At 41.6% G+C, this 20,350-nt stretch overlaps 1 protein-coding gene and 1 pseudogene across 6 annotated transcripts in view; both read right to left on the bottom strand.

Moving 5' to 3' along the window:
* Positions 1-20,350, bottom strand: part of srrm3 (serine/arginine repetitive matrix 3) — a 145,205-nt gene that overhangs the window by 40,444 nt on the left and 84,411 nt on the right. For all 6 annotated transcript variants that reach the window (XR_014913515.1, XM_085420027.1, XM_085420031.1 and 3 more), the window contains one exon: positions 8,713-8,814. Coding sequence is in view for 5 of the 6 variants with exons in the window: in XM_085420027.1 (XP_085276153.1) it covers positions 8,713-8,814 (102 nt within the window). In the remaining variant the exon portion in view is untranslated. The remainder of the gene's footprint in view (positions 1-8,712; positions 8,815-20,350) is intronic.
* LOC146660264 (zinc finger MYM-type protein 1-like) lies at positions 12,717-14,786 on the bottom strand (annotated as a pseudogene).

The following is a 20,350-nucleotide window of genomic DNA, read 5'->3' as shown; positions in this document are numbered from 1 at the left end:
TAACTCTGAGCTGAGAAGACACGCATGTACACAGAAACACATCGATACCCTGCAGTATTATTTTTTGGTTAGATTCACTAAAATCTCTGTAAAGTCTATATTTTTATTATTTAGCTTTTGAAATCCAGATGGTGTGGCCTCTCAGACTAAATGCAGGCTCCAGTCCAAGCCTCTGGTAATGTAATTGGCTTGGCCTTGGAGGAAGTGTTCGGATACTAGGCTTGTGCACATTCAGAAGCAGCTGCATACTCTTCCTCCTTACCATCAATATTTTTCTAAAAAAATGCCATCACTCCACATCAGCCAAATACAAAATATTTAGCATGGCTGTATTAGGTAGAAACCTCTGGGAAAGAGAAATAAAGCCAAAAAACTAGAGTTTCTCTTAGAGCCACTTTAAGCAGCTGTAAAAGTGAGTCAATTCACACCGACGCTCTTGTTAAAATGCCCAACTGAAGTGATGAAACTGACATGTTTACAGCATAGTGGGGAGAAAAAAAAGATCTTGGCTCACCTTCATAACAGCTGTATGGGGGTGACTGTTTTTTTGGAACTGATTAATTTCACACTTTTAAGGCTTAAATGAGGTCCGCTGTAGATGATCGCTGAATGCTAAGTACTGCCTCTGCTAATTTGAGTAATTGGACTGGACTCATTGGTCATGTTAGAGCATTTTAATGGAGTTAGCTTACCAATTCAGATTGGAATGTGGTTTATTGTACTAAAAGCTTGATCAAAAACTTTGCAGTCCAGGTAAGTGAAATTCTACTTTTCTCTTTTTTCCATTTTTTCTTTTTCTTTTTTTTGTTTGTTTTTTTTACTTATCACAAAGTAACATTTCTCTTTGCAGTGCATCCATGCAGTCAATGGAGTCATCTTGATAAGCAAGTTTGCTAACATTAGCTAATAACTAGGGGTGCAACGATATTCGTATCGATATTGAACCGTTCGATACAGTGCTTTCGGTTCGGTACGCATATGTATCGAACAATATAACATTTGTAATTTATTTTATCAACTTTCCTTCTGACGATGCTGTCTGTGTTGAGCGCTCAGTGAATCTGCGTTCGACTACTCTGCCTAGGCTGCACTGTCGAGCGCAGATCTACTGAGCGCTCAACACAGACAGCATAGTCAGAAGGAAGAGCGCAGGGCAAGCTAGCAAGACAGAAGTTAAGCTCTCCAGATCTGGCGTTTGGAATTATTTTGGTTTTCATGTGACGTATGACCCTGAAGGTCATGGACTAAAGTAAAACAGTATGTTGGATGTGCCGTGCAATGCTCAATTACATGGGTGGGAGCTAGTGTGTTAGCGCAGTTAGCTCGTTAACGTGTTGGCCGTCTAGCCCCATGCACGGGGCGATCGGCGGTAGCTCGTTAACGGAGATTTGCCGTGTTGTGGCGTTAAGGTCATTTCAACGAGATTAACCTGAAATCACTAGTGGGAACACAACGAATATGACTGCACATTTACGCCGACATCATCCTAGTGCAAAGACAAAAACAACAAGCATGCTACTAACTTTAGCCGAGTCATTTAGACAGCTGTTAGCACATGATTCTCCTTATGCTGCTGAGAATATAGCCCAGAAGAAGCGGATAGTATAGCTTTTATTTTGGAAAGAGCCATTTCTCTGTAATAAACTCTCTTTTCCAAAGATGAGTGATTCCTCAATCAGATACAGGGCTTGCAATATCGCTAGCCCGACGTCCTGGGGCTAGCGATTTTTTTCAGTCGGGCTACCAAAATCTATCTCTGCCCTGCCCGTTGGGCTATTGTAGGAAGGAAAAATATATGTCAATGCTTTTGCATTCTTTCAGAAATGTAGCTGGGTAATTATGTCATTGGCATCGGTGAGCCACTGTCAATATGTGACATATTGAAATCGCGTTTGAATTTGCGCTTGTTTTTTTGCTTTCACTTTGCAATCACGCGAACTGTGTATAGAGAGCGACAGCACTGATCTGTGAGTGATGATAATTTGCGCACCAATTCCTCTGACATCGTCTTATTAATCGTTAGCTTACTATGCAAACATGACAAGTGAAATCTCCCGCAGCAAGCTTAAACATGTGAGAGGTTGATCGCGCAGAGAATCGCTGAGCTTATGTGAGTGCGTGTGTAAAAGCAGGAGGATATATATTTCATTTCTTCTGAGCCAAATAAGACAGGTCAGGGTGAAGAAGTCAGGGTGAAGAAGTGACAGCCAAAGAAAAGCTTACCACAAAACGGAGAAGTTATGACAAATCAGACTATAAGGCAAAAAGAAAGTGCAGCTTTATGGTTTCATGGACAAAAGAATTTCTGTGGCTGCAATATGACGAGCTAAATAACCAGGGCTGCACATAAGTGGTCCGCAGGTGCGCATTCGCTGTCAAAATAAAAAACACGCACAAGGGTTAGGGTTAAATTTAAAAACTGTACTTTTGAGTTAAAATATATATTTATAATTTTAATAAATGACAAATTAAAAATGCATGAACATTTTTTGTATCGAAAAAATATCGAACCGTGACACCAAAGTATCGAACCGAACCGAACCGTGAATTTTGTGTATCGTTGCACCCCTACTAATAACCTAATATGCACTAATTATCTATTACAAAGCCAGATCTCGATTAACAACATCTGCACTGTGATTTAAAGTCGGATGTATTAATAGTAGGATGTGTTAATAACACAGCAGTTCTAATTGTTTGTGCTATAGGTGGCTGTAGCTCAGGTGGCAGAGCAGGTCAGCCACTAATCAGAAGGTCGGTGGTTCGATCCCAGGCTGCCTCCTGGCTGCATGTCAAATATCCTTGGGCAAGATACTAACCCCGTGTTTGCCTACTGGTGGTGGTCAGAGGGCCCGGTGGCGCCAGTGTCTGGCAGCCTCGCCTCTGTCAGTGCGCCCCAGGGCAGCAGTGGCTACAATGTAGCTGCCATCACCAGTGTGTGAATGTGTGGGTGAATGACTGAATGTAGTGTGAAGCGCTTTGGGGTCCTCAAGGGACTAGAAAAGCACTATACAAATACAGGCCATTTACCATATTCACTTGACAAATTTCTTACTTCTAAAAAAAAATTATGAAAAAAACATCTCTAATGGGATTCACAGACTTTACCCATGACCCATGAGTGTGCTGACTCAGTTAGCTGAAGTTGCTTTAGATTCTTTTAAACAGGGACATTAAAATGTAAATAATTGTGAAAGATTCATAACAGCATGCGACTTCAGCATTACTTGCTGACTTCACATTCAATGTCTTGATTTAGTTTTTTCAAAGCAAAACAAAAAGAAATTGTTGCTTTAGCTGTCGGTGTTGCCCCCACAGGGCAGGAAAAGAAACTCGCTGCCAAAAAGAGCAATTAACAACAATTTAAACAATCTAGTGGTCCCCATGCTTAGTCATTAGTAACAAATCAACCAATTCCCCATCCTGTCTCTAGTTTCCTAATTTATACTATGCTCCATTATGCTGACGACATCTGTCCAGTCCAGACAGCGTTCCTATTAGGCAGATGAGTGAGTCTCTCTGCTGACCTGGTGAGGTAAGAGCCTCTCTAATTCAGCCACTGTCCCTGAGACTTGGCAGTGATGGACTATGGCCAAGGGTCTCCCTAGGGCTGTAGCACCAAGTAGTGCAACTCATTCATAGCCTCTTTCAGACAACCACTCTGCTCGTGAAGTCCTGCACATGTTTCTGTTGCTGCAGAGAGTTATAGTTTGTTATTCTGGGGAGGAGGCAGGTGGTGGCTGTATGGATTACTCTTCATTATATGTATGGGGGCAAACTACAAAGACTTTAGAGTTGTCATATTGAGATGAAAAGTTTACTGTGCTGGGATTTCTATAAGCCGAGCTGATTGATTAGATGGTCGTCGGGGAAAAACCTTAATCTTGTGGATGCACAATGTTTAGATAAGATATAACCACTTCTATACAAAATAAGATATATTTCTGTTTCCTAATAAGGAAAGGCTGGTCTCAGGTATTACATCAGATATTGAACTGCTATCTGAAACTGAGGGGCAGCCTTGGTAAGTAAGCACGAAAGGCTCTGAGAGGCTTTACATGCTGCATTCCTTGTCTCGCTCCACATTCCCATCCATTCTTCAGGAAATCAATGTGGGACACCAGTAAACAGAGTTATGAGGTAGCCACAGCTTACTGCTGGCTGTTTATTGCTAGTGTATTAAGCTACAGCTGATTTATCACATTCTGTCATTTTCTTTCCTCAGACTTCCTGTATCTCTTATCAATTTGTAATACCTTTTCTCAATCCAACCAACATATCTAATTGAGGAGTCAGATTAATTAAGGCATGTTAATGTCTAAAGAGGCATTTCACTTCAGCTTACTTCACACAGAGGTCTGCTTGCGTGTATTTTTTTTAAATCCTGGGTGAGCGAAAAGGATAAGGAAGAGTGGGAGGATAACAACCCTGCAAATTACAAGCCTCTTCAATTTTCCACATCAAGGCCTTTGTAGAGAGGGAATGTTGCAGAATTTCAGGCGAGCACAGACATCCTAAATTGACCTGACTCACAAGTGCCCTTGAGAGTGAACTACTGTGAAAAGCAAAGCATGCAGAGTTTCCTGTGTCTTTATAGTTTGCCGTCTTTGGACCATAAAGGTTCATCTCATTCATCTTACTGTACATCACGGCTGTGGGTAACTCCTCCTCCCCAGCCTTCTTTTTCATTTCACTGTGGTTTAGTTAAACGTCAGACAACAGCTGACATGCAGAGGAGGGAGAATCATTAATTGCGACTGCGAGACAGGAAGCATGAGCGTCATTAACAGTCATTAGTTCAGAGACAGCAGGACAGGTTGCCACCACAACCATGCCTCTCTCCATCACTCACAGGTTCAGAACACTGAGTCAGGAATGCCTCCACACCCACATCCTGCTGTTGCCATTCCTCCCGTATTTCAAGGTTCCAGCCTTTGTGATTGTGTCTTTCTGTGACGTGGACAAAGTCTTTTTACACATTCATTCATTTTGATTGCTTTAATTCCGTCTTTGCTTGCCTCAGAAGAGGCACTCTCCCTCCCACCTTGCGCTTAAAGCTTGAACGAGGCTTAGCACTAAACAAATTGACAATTATCATGCCAATCTTCGCCTCATTGGCTTCCAGCAGAGTTTGGAATAGACTTTAAAATGCTACTGATTATTTTCAAAGCACCAGGGTTTTAACTATTCCCTGTGTATTCACAGAAAGGCAGTGCCAGTCAAAAGCCATTAAAATTTATTGCACTTTTGCAATTACGGTCCATGTTCTTTGGAACCAACAGCTTTCAAGGTATTATTTGAGTTGCAGGCCATTTTTCATGACCTCTTTTAAAATCAATTTCTGTTAGCATTTGCTATTTATTGCTGCCTAGTTATAGTAGTTTCATTTATTATGAAGCATCTGCATTCATTTTCTAATCAATTTATCATCAAGGATGATGCCTAATGACTTTGCTAACAATGTGTTTGCGAACAAAAAATGGAGTTGAGATAGGCTGTGAAAGAATATAAATACATTCTTTGGTTATGCATGGACAATCCTCTGAAAAAACAATGAAATATATAAATTTTATGCAGAAACATCCACCCCTCTCCTCTCTTCTTCTCTGACCCGACTGGCACAAGTAGCTGTTAAACATTATTGTACAAAGACAAAGATTTATAGCTTAAGGGCAAATTTACAATGCAAGGCAACCAGAATTGCATAAAATTGATGAGAGGAGAAAATTCTGCTTATAATTTACGGACAGTGGCCTAATTTATGAAAATGTACAAAGTCTCTCTACAGAGAGAGGAGCAAAACAGATCTATCAGAACTGGGTGGGTACTGTGTGTGTGGGGTCTTGGAGGTCGAGTTTTTCGGGTCGAGTCTCTGTAATAAACATCCCATTTAATAAACACTAGAAGAGGATTTTAGGTAGTGCCAGACATGAACAGTTAGGGCATCACTGGGCTTCATTTTTGGGATTTTGAAGACCGATACCATTTTTTTTCTATCACACATAAAGCATAAATGGGTTTAACATTTGTTAGGTGTAGTTACTGCACTTATGATTCTTTACTAAGATAATATGATAATGTTGCAAAAACTGGCACAAGTTACCCGTTTATGCTCTGTCTGACTCTGCAGGTTGCTGTGCTTGTGCCATTCCAAACAAGATGTTGCCAGCAGTGTAGTTGCAGACTGCCCTCAGGCCATTTATCTATCCACTTTCTTCCACTTATCCAGAGCCGGGTTGTGGGGGAAGCAGCCTTAACAGAAAAGCCTAATCCTCCCTCTGCCCAGCCACCGCCTCCTGCTTATCCAGGGAACACTGAAGTGCTTCTGGTCCTGGGTCTATGCGCCCCCAGACACCTCACCCAGGAGACGCCCAAGAGGCATCATTCTTGTCAGTAGAGCTGGGCGATAGAACGATAACGATATGTATCGCGATATAACTTTTTCTCGATAGAAAAATCAAACTATCGCGATAGACCTCGCCGCTCTTGTCCTCTTAAAAAAAAGAAAAAAAAAAAAGAACAGCCAATCCAAATTACGTAGCGCAGAGCCGAACCAATCACAGCCGCAGCGTCACGTCACGTGACTTGTTACGTGCAGCACAAGTGCCAAGCCGCACATGTGTATTTGTTTGGGAAGCAGCCAGCCACCGTACCGCCCGGGTAATGGAGGAAATGAGTGTGCCGACTACAAAAATCAACCGAGCGTGACCGAAGGTTACCGAAGAGAAAACAGATGATGGTTCCAATGCCGGAGAGATTGTCGAACGGAAGAGCCATAGAAGTTCCGTAGTGTGAAGGTATTTCGGCTACTTCAAGTCTGACAAAAAACAGAGTAGTGTGCACTGTAAATTGTGCCGAAAGCAAGTCTGGAAATACAATAAACTGGTGCGTGCGCTACGTCCACATGTACCCGGGTATTTTTGAAAACGCAGATTTTTCTATGCGTTTGCACCTTTCGTCCACACGTACAGCGTTTTTGGTCACTGAAAACGAAGATTTTTGAAAACTCAGTTTTTGCCTTTACGTGTGGACTAGAAAAACGGAGAAAACGCAGCGTCAAAGGTGTGCGCATTTTTTGACGTCACACTGTGCGCCACGTTATTGTTTCGGTGAAATGAATTTCTACAATACTGTTACTGTTAATTCTACTCTCTGCAGTGTTTAAATGCTTACATATACACACAGTTACTGTCCCTCCACACATGCGACTCGGTTCTGCTTCTATGCCCCAGCTTTGTTTACTTTTTCCCACCGAGGCTTCTAGACTTCTGATTGGCCAACATTTCTGCACGGTTAGGAATCTAGCTCCACCTGCTGCTTTGGCATGTTCATAGCAGCGTTTTCCTTCATTTCTCCCTTTATGTGTGGACGGGATTATTTTTTAAAAACGAAAACGGAAAATCTCCGTTTTCAAAAATAATAATAATGATGGATTGGATTTATATAGCGCTTTTCAAGGCACCTAAAGCGCTTTACAATACCACTATTCATTCACTCTCACATTCATACACTTGTGGAGCTAAGCTACAGTTGTAGCCACAGCTGCCCTGGGGCAGACTGACAGAAGCGAGGCTGCCATATCGCGCCATCGGCCCCTCTGGCCATCACCAGTAGGCAAGTAGGGTAAAGTGTCTTGCCCAAGGACACAACGACCAGGACAGAGAGCCCAGGGATCGAACCAGCGACCTTCCGGTTACAGATGCGATTCCCAACCCCCTGAGCCACGGTCGCCCCTACATACCCGTGTATGTGTGGACGTAGCCTCAGTCTCTGACCGGAAGCGCTAATTCGTCATTCGGCTTTTGTCAGACTAAAGTAACTGTTAAAACTGTTTGAAAAGCTAAGCTATACAACAAGGAGAGATTGAGAATTTCCTTTTGGTTCTCAGTTTATTTGATATTGATAAAAGTTAATCAATTTTGTCTGTTCTTCTGTAAAACAAACTAAGCTTTATTTTTAGAATTAATATTTTGTTTCTAAGTGGAATTGACAATTTAGTAGTCTGTTTCGTTTGTTCTATTTTAAAACTTAAACGCTTTAGCGACTGCCTTTTGTGTAGTTTGCAATATTTGCCTTTATTTATCTGAAAAAGTCTCATGTTCCTTAAGTACATCTTCCCTGTTGAACTTATTATGGGAAATAAATATTTAAATAAAAACAAGCTGCTGATTATTTCACATTTTACTTGTGAGCAACGGCACATTTAAATCTTACAAATATAGTTATTTGGGTTATATCGTGATAGATATCGTTATCGCCTGAAATGAAAAAAACATATCGTGATATGAAAAAATCTTATATCGCCCAGCTCTACTTGTCAGATATCTGAACCACCTGAACTGGGTCCATTAAATGTGGAGGAGTAGGGCCTCTACTCTGAGCCCCTCTTGAATGACTGAACTCACTCAATCTCTCAGAGAGAGGCCAGCTACTTTTCAGAGAAAGCTCATTTCTGTCGTTTGCATCTTAGGTATCGTCACTACTCAAAAGTGGTGACCAAATTCACGTAGTGGTCAAACTGTGTAACATCAACACTCATACCATGGCTGAAGGGCGTTTCTCCCTTCTCTTCCTTACTTTTTACATTTGCATTTATCTGTGGTTATAAATGCAGATGCAGCTGACTGATGATTTTAAACTAGTGTGCACCACTAGGAAATCTGACCTTCTAATGCACGTGTCACAGATATCAAAGCTGACGACGTAACTTACATTGGTTGTGTGTGGGAGCCTTCTCTGGTGATAACGCCTTCTTTGTCCATCAGCATTTGTCTGAATGTGCTTACTTTCTGTCGGATTTCTTCTTCTGTGTACCTGAGGATAAGAAAACACAACAGTTAACAGAGAAGCAAACACATGTTCATCAGTAATCCGCAGCTTTAAATAGCGGGTTCAGCAGTCAGCGAACAAGGATGAATCTGAATTCTTCTCAGTGTTAACCAGAGTCTATGTGAAGGTCTGTGAACAGTGACACGGCAGCCTTTAATAACAGCACCGATTGCAGCAGAGGAACTGGCAAAACTAACTGTTATCTGTCATAACTGCCAGAAGCTCGCGTAGGAGGCGTGTCGTGCCCCGCTATCACACAGAGTCAGAAAAAATGGCAAAGGCTGTCTTCTGACTGCATCCTGACCAAAAATTACACTCAGCCAAATTATGCACATTCTGATGATTCACTGTCAACCTCTCTGGTCCCAGGCGGGCCAGTACTGCATGTTTTATTCTGCAAGTGAGCACCGGGACTCGCAACTGAGCTGAGAGTAACTGCAAGCAGCTTGTGGAGCTCTCTATCAGCTGACACAGACAGAATAATGAGGATCTCTGCAGAGGCACAGAAAAATCAATTACTGTCTCGGTCATATTGTAGATTTGTATTCATATTTTTTAATCTAACATATTTGGCTTTTTTTTTTTTAGATGGCTGTGGCTGTTAGTAGGGGCAAAAGAAGAGGAGCAAAATGATCAGTGCTGTAATGACGCTCTAATTTCATTGTGAATGTAACAATACAAAATGCACAGAGTAAATCAGAAAGGCAAAACTGTTTATGCATACAGCTTTAGGCTACATCCTCCCAGTCTGTAAATTTCACAAGCAGCAGCCACAGTAGCACTACAGGCTGCCTCTGTAGGAGCAGTGACAGCTCTACAGTGGAGACAGTAATAATTCAACTAGCCTATCTGAACAAGTCCCGTTTTAATCTACAGATACTCATAGATCAGCCGTGCAAGAACATGTGCTTGACAGGACATGGCTTCTTAATTTCACTGCGCGCCGAAGCCCATCTCCCGGTAAATTCACACCAACTTCTAAACCATCTCCAAGTTCAGCTTGGGCTGTGGTAATGAGCTGTAATGAGTTATAGAGCCAGAGAGAAGGTTGGAGGTGGGAGTGAAAAGGGAGAGAATTAATAAAGCTGTGAAATGGTGGCCGAGAGCCAAACATCACAGAGGAAGACTGACTGGGACCCACTTGTATTAATAAGCAACTATAATGTTTATGTCACGTTGAACAATGAAAGAGATCCAGCACTGTGCTCACACAGAAATCCACCGAGATTTACCACACAGCTAAAAACACAGATACTTGCCTTGACCGTAAAACTGCATTCATTGTGTCTTTGAATCTAAACCTACTGGTGTGTGGTGTTTTCATATTTGGTGATTGGCCAATTAGAGCAGGGCGATATTGCCAAAAAAATTTATCACGATATATATTTGAAAATTTGCGATAACGATATAACTGACGATATAATTGATGCGAGACAAAATACAACTCCACAACATTACTAGCACAAAAAGACAATCTTCCATTTATTTTCACTTAAACAAGAAGCTGGTTTTTATGTACATTAAAGCTTTATAAAAATGTAACAGTGCAAATGCAAATTCCTTGCTGAAAGTTTAACCAAAAGGCATTTCCAGTAGAAATGGGCTGACATATCCTGAGCATAACCATGTATAATATCCACTGAAGTTAAAAAGAGGTGCTTTGCAACATTAAACTGCAGTGTGCAGTACGTATTTTTCGGACCATAAGGTGCACGGGATTATAAGGCACATTAAGCGAAACAAAGCAGTCAGATAAATCAAACTTTAGCAAACTCATTCTTCTTGCTTCCTCCACTTCTGTACCATTGGTTCATTAATGTTGAATTCTCTGGCAGCTGCTCTATTCCCATGTTGTTGCAGTATATTAATGACTAACCTCGTATTGTGGATGGATTATCTCAGTTGTTCTCCTGACTGAAGTTTGGTCCGTTTACAGCATCCTGCCATGCGATTGCATTTGTCTCTAACTATCAGGAACCTTAACGTTAACTTTTATAAGTGGAAAAGTGTTAAGTGTTCGTCCTCCAGCTTCACCGTTTATGTTATGCTAACGTAGCTGTGTCGCTAGCGATCACGTAGCACATCATTATATACCAGCTAGCCCAACTTCAGTAACCCTACAAACGTCACTGCTGTTTAGTTTCCTGTCTTCATTTATGTTGGAAGTGAAAGCAGAGCTGTACGTTTGAATTTTTTCAGAAATCTCTCAGTCAGAACATGCAATATCATGCTTAGGTAACTAGCGAGCTAACTTCCGCTAGCTTCCTGTTAACTTCTAACTCCGTTAAATGTAAAAAATTTTGTTTTCATGGATGCCTGGAAGTTAAACTTCATAGTTACACCTGGTAAAGCAGCAATGCTGATCGTTTTATTAAAGATGAAAGAATTTAGACAGTTTTTAACTCTCAGTGATGCTGCAGTGTTCGTTTGACCTGAAGTATACGGAGTTTAGGACCCAGATTACTCCCAGATTTAAGAGCATCTTAGTCTGACAAATACGACAATAACGACGGCCGCTTGCATGTTCTGCAAAAAAATGTGCTTTGTCGTGTATCTGACGGACAAACACCAAACCAGTTCCACATCACTGAAGTTGCACCATTTTTACAAACCAATTCTGGTTCATCTGTTTCACTCAACAATCGGCCATGTGCGTATGAAAACAAAGGCACTGCACATGTGCGTTTTACTCATATTCTATCGCGATATTTAATTTTCCTATCGTTGTCTAACATTATACCTGTCACGGTCTGCAGTAGTGATGGTAAATTTGATTCTTTTTACTGAATCGAGTGTTAATGAGTCACTCACCAAAGTGAATCGGGAGTTTTGAGTCATTTGATTCACTGAGTCAGTTGACCAGAGAGTGCAAAAATTTTACATTTTCACTCAAACTTAATTTGTTTCCCTTTTCATGTAAATCCCACTGCTAAGATGGATGATTAAAAAAAAACAAAAAACTATTTTGTAGAGAAAAAAAGAGCAAAAACATTTCTAAAATTAAGCAATTTCCTATCAAAATTGCTTAATAAACATTTATTTTGTTTATTTGTATTTTATTAGTATTTTCCTTAAGTGTGTCAATTATATATTTTCTTATCTAAATGTCCACTGCGCTGTGAGCCAGGGGGCGGTAATACGCCTTAACATTGGTTGCCAACCAAGAAGAAGAAGAAGCTGTGAGCCAGGAGGGAGGGGGTGAATGAGTGATTCGTTCGCTCGCTCTATGATTCAGCACAGGAGGGAGGGGGTGAGTGAGTGAGTGAGTGATTCGTTCGCTCACTCCTTGATTCAGCACAGGAGGGAGGGGGTTAGTGAGTCCTGAGTGATTCGTTCGCTCTTTGATTCAACACAGGAGGGAGGGGGTGAGCGAGTCCTGAGTGATTCGCTTATGCTTATGATTCAGCACAGGAAGGGAGGGGGTGAGTAGCTCAAATGTGTTGTTAGCATGTTAGCAGCGCGATGCTACTCTGAACCGAGGAGCTATTTTCTTGATGTGAGCTTCTACTCAGGGTTTTTTCTTCCAGTTCAGGGCAGAAATGCTTTTGTTACGAAACTGGCTGTTGTTTTCCCCCCCACAATTTTAATTATAAGCTAGATATATTTCTACTAATGGAATTAGTTTGCTAACAGCAACAGGGACGAGCAGGGGCGTCACTAGGTTTTAAGGACAGGGGGGGCTTAGCCCCCAAGAGATGCACACGACATGAACGAACGTAGTGAATGAGCACAAAATTTCACAAACAGAAAACAAAGACTGAGAAATTGTTTTCCTACTTTTTTGGACAGATTAAACATCCTAGGCCACCAATAGATCTATTGTTTTATTTCAGTCTGCTTTATAATACAGTACAACAAAAAAACAGAGGAAATGTGTTTGCCGCATCAATAACAAGAAAAAAACTGAAAATAAAAAAGTACATTTTTCTGGCTGCAATCACCAGTTACTTGGTGGGTGGAAGCATCAAAGAATGACGTCTGTTTTTAAGAGTGGCAAATCGGTCAATCACTCTGTTGTGACTCAGATGCTGAAGCGTGTCTTTTTCAATAGACATGACTGCAAGACTGTGAAGTCTTTTCTGACCCATTGTTTGACGCAGCCAGGAGTGCAGCCGACGCAGTGCACTAAAGGACCGTTCGCACGAGCAGCTGCTGACAGGCACTGTTAGGGCAACTTGGATGGTTGCCTTCAGAGAGGGAAACATGTCTGAATCAAGGAGGTTGTACACAGACAACATATTTTTGGGTGGACATCCAGCCTCTGTTTTCCGGGTAAGAAAGTTTCTGGCCACCAGAACCTCCTCTTTTTTCAGGTCAAGTCTGTAGTGCTTTGCAAGTTCATTCAAGTGTGGTTCACTCAAGAAGTTCTCAGATTTAGGACTGCATGCCTGGACGCCTTTTAGCAGCCCTGCATCTACACTGCAAAATCTTTGATCAAGCTCGCCAACCATCCGATCCACACAAGGGAAAAGTAACTCTCTTTTCAATGTGTCTGAGTTGTTCAATTCAGTGCGTGAACCCACAGTTGCCTCCAGGACAAAATCCTCCATTTTCCTCTGTTTGTGCCTTGTCTTGGCACCTGGTTCAGGGATACTGTGGGTGTTACACAGGGCCTTGGTTTTCTCATACAGCTCTGTAGCAAATGCATCTGAGTGTTTGCCCTTAAGTGTGTCACACACAGCTTGTTTGCAGATAAAAGCTTCTGCCAGGTCTAAAGTCTCTTTCTGCAGGAATTTGTGGAGTCCTTCGGTTACAGACAGAATCGACTGAAACATCAGTAGTGCATAGACTGCTGAGAACTTGTAGAGCTTTGCTCTGAGACCAACAGCTATGGGGGATCCAATTGCAGATAGGCACTCCAAAATGGCAGGCAATGTCTCAAGAACTGCACTGATTGATCGCAACTGACATGCCCAGCGAGTGTTTGAAAGTTGCACAAGCTCAGTTTTTGTCAATCCAAGCTTTGCCTGAGTCTCCATGAACTTATGATGATTGACTAGGGAGGTGCTGAAGAAAGAATACACACACTCCAACAAGCTGAAAAGCTCCACAGCCTCTGGGACAGCCTTGCAAGTATTGCACAAAACCAGGTTGAGTTGATGAGCACACAATGCACATAGATAGCCTCAGGATGGAGCCTTCTAAAATGTGCTTGTACACCTCCAGTGGAGCCACTCATAACGGCTGCACCATCATATGTTTGTGCTACACACTTAAGCTCTGCAAGACCATAGTTTTGGATCTGCTGCTGAATCTCATTTGCAATGGACTGGGCATCAAATGATTTTATCTCTGCAAGTGCAAGGAAACGCTCCTTCACTGCCCCCTCTGACACGTACCTGACACAAACAGCTAACTGCTCTGCCTTTTTATCCCTTGCCTCATCCACCATGATGGAATAGACTTTAGACTTTGTCATTTCAGATACAATGACATTAGTAACTTCCTGGGCACAACAGTCAATCATGTCATTCTGGGATGTTGGTGAGATATACTGTGCATTTGATGGGGGATTATGTTTTTGAAGAAAAGCATCAAACTCCTTCAAAAGCTCCATGCACGCAAGAAAATTCCCTCTGTTTGGGCTGTCTTCACCTTCATCATGACCACGAAAAGGGAGTCCCTGTCTCCCTAACATAGAGGTGACTGCAACAATTCGTCTGAGATACTCTCTTCTTTCGACTATCTCACTCACATTTGCAGTTGCTATCATCTGTGCAACGTTTCCCTGTTTGCTAGTTCCCTGGTAGCTTTTCCATGTAACAACACTGTCCTTATGTGTTTGTGCCATCTCATGCTTGCCAAAGATGACTAAAGCTTTCTTCCAGTTCTTGCAACCGTTACTGACCAAACTATCATGTTTGATGTTTTTGCCAAACACTCTACATGGGAAGCAGAAAGCTGCACTCTGGTTGACTGAATATTCTAACCAGTTGTGCTTTTCAAACCAGCTGTGGTTAAATGCTCACTTCTGTGTACCAAACGTATCATGTGGATAGCTCTTCAGCTTCACCTGTCTGGGCCCTGTGTCTTTGTCACCTAAATCAAACCCTGTAGTAGAATGAGTTGCTGCAGCTGCTTCATCATTTTCCCTCTCTTGGCCTGTTTGCTCTCCTCTCTCTGTAATAACTTGATCTTCCTCTGCCTCTCGATCCATTTGCTGCAGCTCCTCTGTCTCTCCTTGCTCTCTCTGACTTGAACTTGCCTGTTGACCTTTTTCTCCCTCAGCCACTCCTTCTGCCTCACCCTTCAAGATACATTAAAACATACTGAATTGTAATGTAAATTGCTAATATCATGACTTCTGCTCACGCTCCACAGTAATTTGTTGCTCCCAAATATTTTGAAGTTACAAACATTATATTTTGAGCACGCATGTGACTAAAATGGTTGCAATTTAAAGCCCTGAAAAATATTACTAAATTACTTGAATTGAAGTAATATTAAAATAGAACCCTCAAAAATATGTGAGTCAGGCTAATTTGACTTATATATATCTCTCTCTCTTTGCTCTCTCCACTTTCTAACCTTGACTCTCCTAAATAAAAGCTCAAGTTAAACAGGTCTTATATGTTGTACCGTGACTGAAATGTTTCATATTTCATATCCATATTGAGTCCCATAAAATTCTAATCAGACTGTCTCCATCACAAATGACTCCATCCTTTGACTCACCTCTCCAGCAGACGTCTCTCCCCTCTGCCTCTCTGTGCTCCTCTGCCCTGACTCCTACAGGTTAATGGGGATGGAGTGATTATTATTATTTCCACTGATGATAACCATACCTGAATGAGCTCAGCTGGATTTTTCAGAGCTAAAACGAGTGACAGAAATTAACATTATGCTAACAATTTAACTTAGTGCGCTAGCCAGGTTTTTATTTACAAAATGGGGAGCACCTGGTTCATTATTTACATGGGACTCTCTGCTGTTAGCTAGAGCTAACTAATTGTTACTACCAGCCAGTGATGAAGACTTACTTTCTTGAAAAACTTGCGTATATCCATGATTTCTTGCCGTTTGCCACATGTACGCTAGTGTGTCCGCAGGTGTATACGAGCGGAGTGTAAAGTAGCAGTGAAAACGAGGACTGGATTTTCAGTCATGTGGATGTCCCCTGTGAACAACTGGAAGGGATTGGATAACGAAGCACTGACGCTACCTTAACAATGTAAAGCGAAAGGGACCAACCGAGTTATGATCATATTTGTGTGAATAGCGACAGGTTTATATTATTATTTCTTTAAACTCATATTCCTGCATCTTTATATTGAATTTGTCTGCAAGTTCTGTAAAAAAAAAAATCGAATAAGTTAAAAAAAAAAAAAAAAAACCCACCAAATTATTTAGGGGGGCTTAAGAATATTTTAGGGAGGCTTCAGCACCCCTAAAATAGGCCTAACGACGCCACTGGGGACGAGTCAGTGAGTCAGTTGGGCTTGTGAATCATGATTCACGAGTCAGTAAAGTGATTCTCGAGTATTGAACGATTCGTTCACGAATCGAACATCACTAGTCTGCAGAGACAGGCCGTGCGGTGGTGTGTGTAATGGACCCAGGTGCGTACACAAGTGAGTAGACGGGAGTGAACTTAACAGAAAGCAAGCCTTTATTATGGCTGAAGACAAAGTGTACAAACAAAGCAGGGATAGCGTGACTAGACTATAACTAAACTGGGAAAACTAATACTGTGACAAACTAAGAAAACTCAGAGACTATGATGGTCACTGCAAAGACTGACCGTGAAAACATGGTGGTGCAAATGAATACAGAAGATACATGGAACTCAAATACTGGGTCGCTTGACCCCAGACCATGACAATACCGGTATTACCATGAACGGTATAATATGGCCCAGCCCTACGGCCAATTAGTGCTAAGTAACAGACTAATAAAATACTAGAATTTCAATCCTGAAATCTAAAGGACAACCTTCCTGCAGATGGTCTGTACCACACTGCAAGCCATAATAATTGTAAGATAATGCTCCAAAAGGCACCAGCAGCACAAAGATAATAGATTCAAAGATTCAAGATTCAAAGTGTTTATTGTAATGTGTACAGAAGAAATAGCATTTCTCTGTGCAATGAAATTCTTCCTTTGCTGTCCATACACAAATGCCAAGTTGGGTAGAGTTGAAGCAACAAGATAAATAAGGATAAAATAAGACAAGACATTACGATAAAAAAGATTTAAAAAAAAAGCATAAAAATAATGAAAGATAAATAAATAATTACAAAAATAAGTAAGTAAAGACAAGTGAGGTATGTGCAAATTGCAATTGTGGTAGGTCAGCTGTTCAAGAGTCTGATAGCAGTGGGGAAGGAGTTGTTGAGCCGGGCCGTTCTGGATTTCACACGTCTAAACCTTCATCTCGAGGGCAGAAGTGTGAACAGTCCGTGTTGAGGGTATGTGGGGTCTTTGAGGATGGAGGCAGCTCAATAGAAATCAATAGATTAATTGATTTCAATTAGAATAAGTGAAGCCTACCAGTAATCAGTTTCAACCTCCTGTGATGGCACAGGAAATCAAACCAGCCACGTCCCTAACCAGCCTTAGGAAGTCACTGTGGAGTGGAAATATGGACATTACTTTTATTTTATTGTATGAAAGGATGAGAGAGAGATGGTAGCACAGAAACTACGCCCAGTACAGAAACAATAGCATTATGCTGGCATCAGAGCTTTGGCTCTTTGCAATCATCTGCACAGGTGATCATATAGCTGTGGATGCCAAAACGAGCCTGAACTTCAACAGGTAACAGAAGCAGTGATGAGTAGTCAGGCTTCAAACCTTCATATATGTATCCTCATTAGGAAACTAAGACGACAATGTGCCTCAGGCCATTCCTAAGGTTTTTTCTCCAGTGAATAATTAAGTAACGTAGTGCATTAGTTTTAAGAAAAGTAATGGGTGATGTGTAATACAATATTTATTTTAGTAATGATGTCAAATCGAAAAGAGCCAGCTGAGGAGGTTCGGGCATCTGACAAGGATGCCTCCTGGACGCCTCCTGGGTGAGGTGTTCTGGGCATGTTCCACTGGGAGGAGGCCCCGGGGCAGACCCAGGACACGCTGGAGTGATTATATCTCTCGGCTGGCCTGGGAACGCCTTGGTGTTCCCCCGGATAGGCTAGAGGAGGTGGCTAGGGAGAGGGAGGTCTGGGCTTCTCTGGTTAGGCTGCTGCCCCCGCGAACCGGCCCCGGATAAAGCGGAAAAAGATGGATGGATGGATGGATGGATGGATGGATGATGCCAACATTGTTGGCCTACCTATCTTTGTATGCAACATATTGATATTTTATCATTCTTCTCATGTTTGTGTGCAAGAAAGCAAATAAGCGCATTTCAAAAACATAATACCATCCCTGCTGCAGGAGTTTACAAAAATCATAATTTGCACCAATGAAAGCTGTTAGATCAGTGTATTTAAAATCTAAAAATAAAATTTCAAAGGAGCTTTCGTAGAGTTTCAGCATGCCGATATATCAGAATTTTTTGTAAGTTTGAACATTGATATTGGCTGATATAATAAAGGGATGGTACAAACTGTGGTATGACTTACGACTTTCTGCAGTTGCATGCATTCATTAATCCACACAGAAATCACAGAATAAAATAGGTAATATTTTTTCTTTCTGTTTGAAGCTGAATGCAATCCAGTGGTATTTGTCACTGTTTATAGACTGTTAATGTATAACTGAAGACATAAGATAACAAAGCACAATATATAAATAAAACAGGGTAAAAAAAAACACCTAAAAGGTGTGAGCCGAAGTAAAAGGGTAGAGATAGCGCTTTAAGTTTGGCTTTAAAAGTATTAACATTCTCTGCTGTCCTCAGGTCTTCCATTAGAAATTTTTTTTATTTTTTACAGTGGATGGATGGATGGATGGACCTCAGTAACAGAAATAGGTTCATCTTTGCCTCAAATGCATCTTGTGGCAGAACCATTTTCCCAAACTGGATTGTAAAAGGATTCAGTGGCTCATTTCAGCGTGGAAACAGCATTAATCAGATGAGTGTTTGCGTTCTCAGATTAAATATAGCTGCCAACGCCATGTATTCTGAGCCACTTGCTATCAGTGCCCTGATGGTGCGGAGAATGAGATTAGGAAAAGTGCGATGGAGAGCTGAAATAGCTGGAAGATGGCCCAGCAGAGAAGAAGCCATTCGGTGTGACAGCGCCATCAGGTCCTGCTGTACGGCAATCTGTCAACCCAGCAGCTGTCAACACAGCACAATGGAGGCCACAAAGATACAGTTTATATTCATGGCTTTCCATTCATGGCTCCGGATCCATCACCATACATTAGCCACTACGTGACAACTCTACAGCGGTCCCAGTGTTCTCCCAGCTGTCTGCTGCAGATCGAAGAAGAGTGTATAAGCGTGGTGGGGGGAGTGAATGTGTGCTAGCCCAAAAAGAGGCCACAGCCAAAGTAAGCCATTCTCCTTCATATTGTGCTGATCATATTGGTGATGGTGACTGATGCTACTCAGGTACCTTAGCTTAAGCAATAAAATAATAGTTTGAACTCATCAAGCTGAAGTGCTTAATGACATACAGTACTGTGCAAAAGTCTTGACCTACCTTACATTTCTTTATATTTTGCTACCAAGGAGCAGGTCTTTTTTTGAAATTGCCTTTGAGCCCATAAACAGGAAACAGAAAAAAGTCTGAGGATTGGACTGGATAACTTCTCACAACTGTACATACTATGTAACTCCATTTATTTTTGCATGTTTCAATAAATCGTTTTACCTATTTCCAATTTTTCTAGTAAAATATAAAGAAATGAAAAACCTGCAGACCCTCTGCTTCCCTTTCTGCCCCCCCCCCCCCCCACCCCACCTTCTCTTTCCTCCTGCTGAATTGCTCTATTCTGAAGCTCAGTGCAGCTTCACAGTATGAAGCACAGCAAAGGCAATGTTTGATCGGTCTAGCTTACAAACCAAAGTCTGAGAGTGTGTACACAGCAGTGGTGATGCTTTAACAAAGAGCCTGAGATTTTAGAAGTAGGGGCTTGCAGAATCTCAGACAGCACCTGAATCACACAGCACCTGAATCCCTCCTGGAAACTAGTGAGTGGTGGGCGCTTAAAGAAAGAAGTTAAAAACTCCTTTTTAAATTACCAGACTTCTGTGCTGCATTTCAAGAGACAGACAAAAATCTATTGTGAGCTCAGATCAATCAGTGTAAACAGCTACTTACTAGATGTTACTAGATGTTTGTCAAAAGCTTTTAGACTGAAACAACACATTCCTTCTCTCTACACACAATTAGCCCTTCTTGCAGCTGTGAAGGTGTAGCTAATTTCTTCCTCACACACCATCTGTTCTGACACAGTGCTGAGCAATGGCTGGTCACTCCCAGCCAGGCTGAGCAACACGGAATTCAAATGACTGTTTAACTGAGCATGTCGCTTGTGTATTTTCATCTCTCTGCATATATGAATATGAGGTGAGACCGTCCAGGAGCCAGTTAGCCAAGTTGATGCAAACGAAGGCCATCTAGTG

Source organism: Rhamphochromis longiceps, linkage group LG10 (genome assembly GCF_057381845.1).
Source record: "Rhamphochromis longiceps isolate RC_006_pf linkage group LG10, R_longiceps_female_GT1.1, whole genome shotgun sequence".
Classification (NCBI taxonomy): domain Eukaryota; kingdom Metazoa; phylum Chordata; class Actinopteri; order Cichliformes; family Cichlidae; genus Rhamphochromis; species Rhamphochromis longiceps.
The sequence above is the reverse complement of the archived record's forward strand: the minus strand, read 5'-3'. Positions and strand labels throughout refer to the sequence as shown.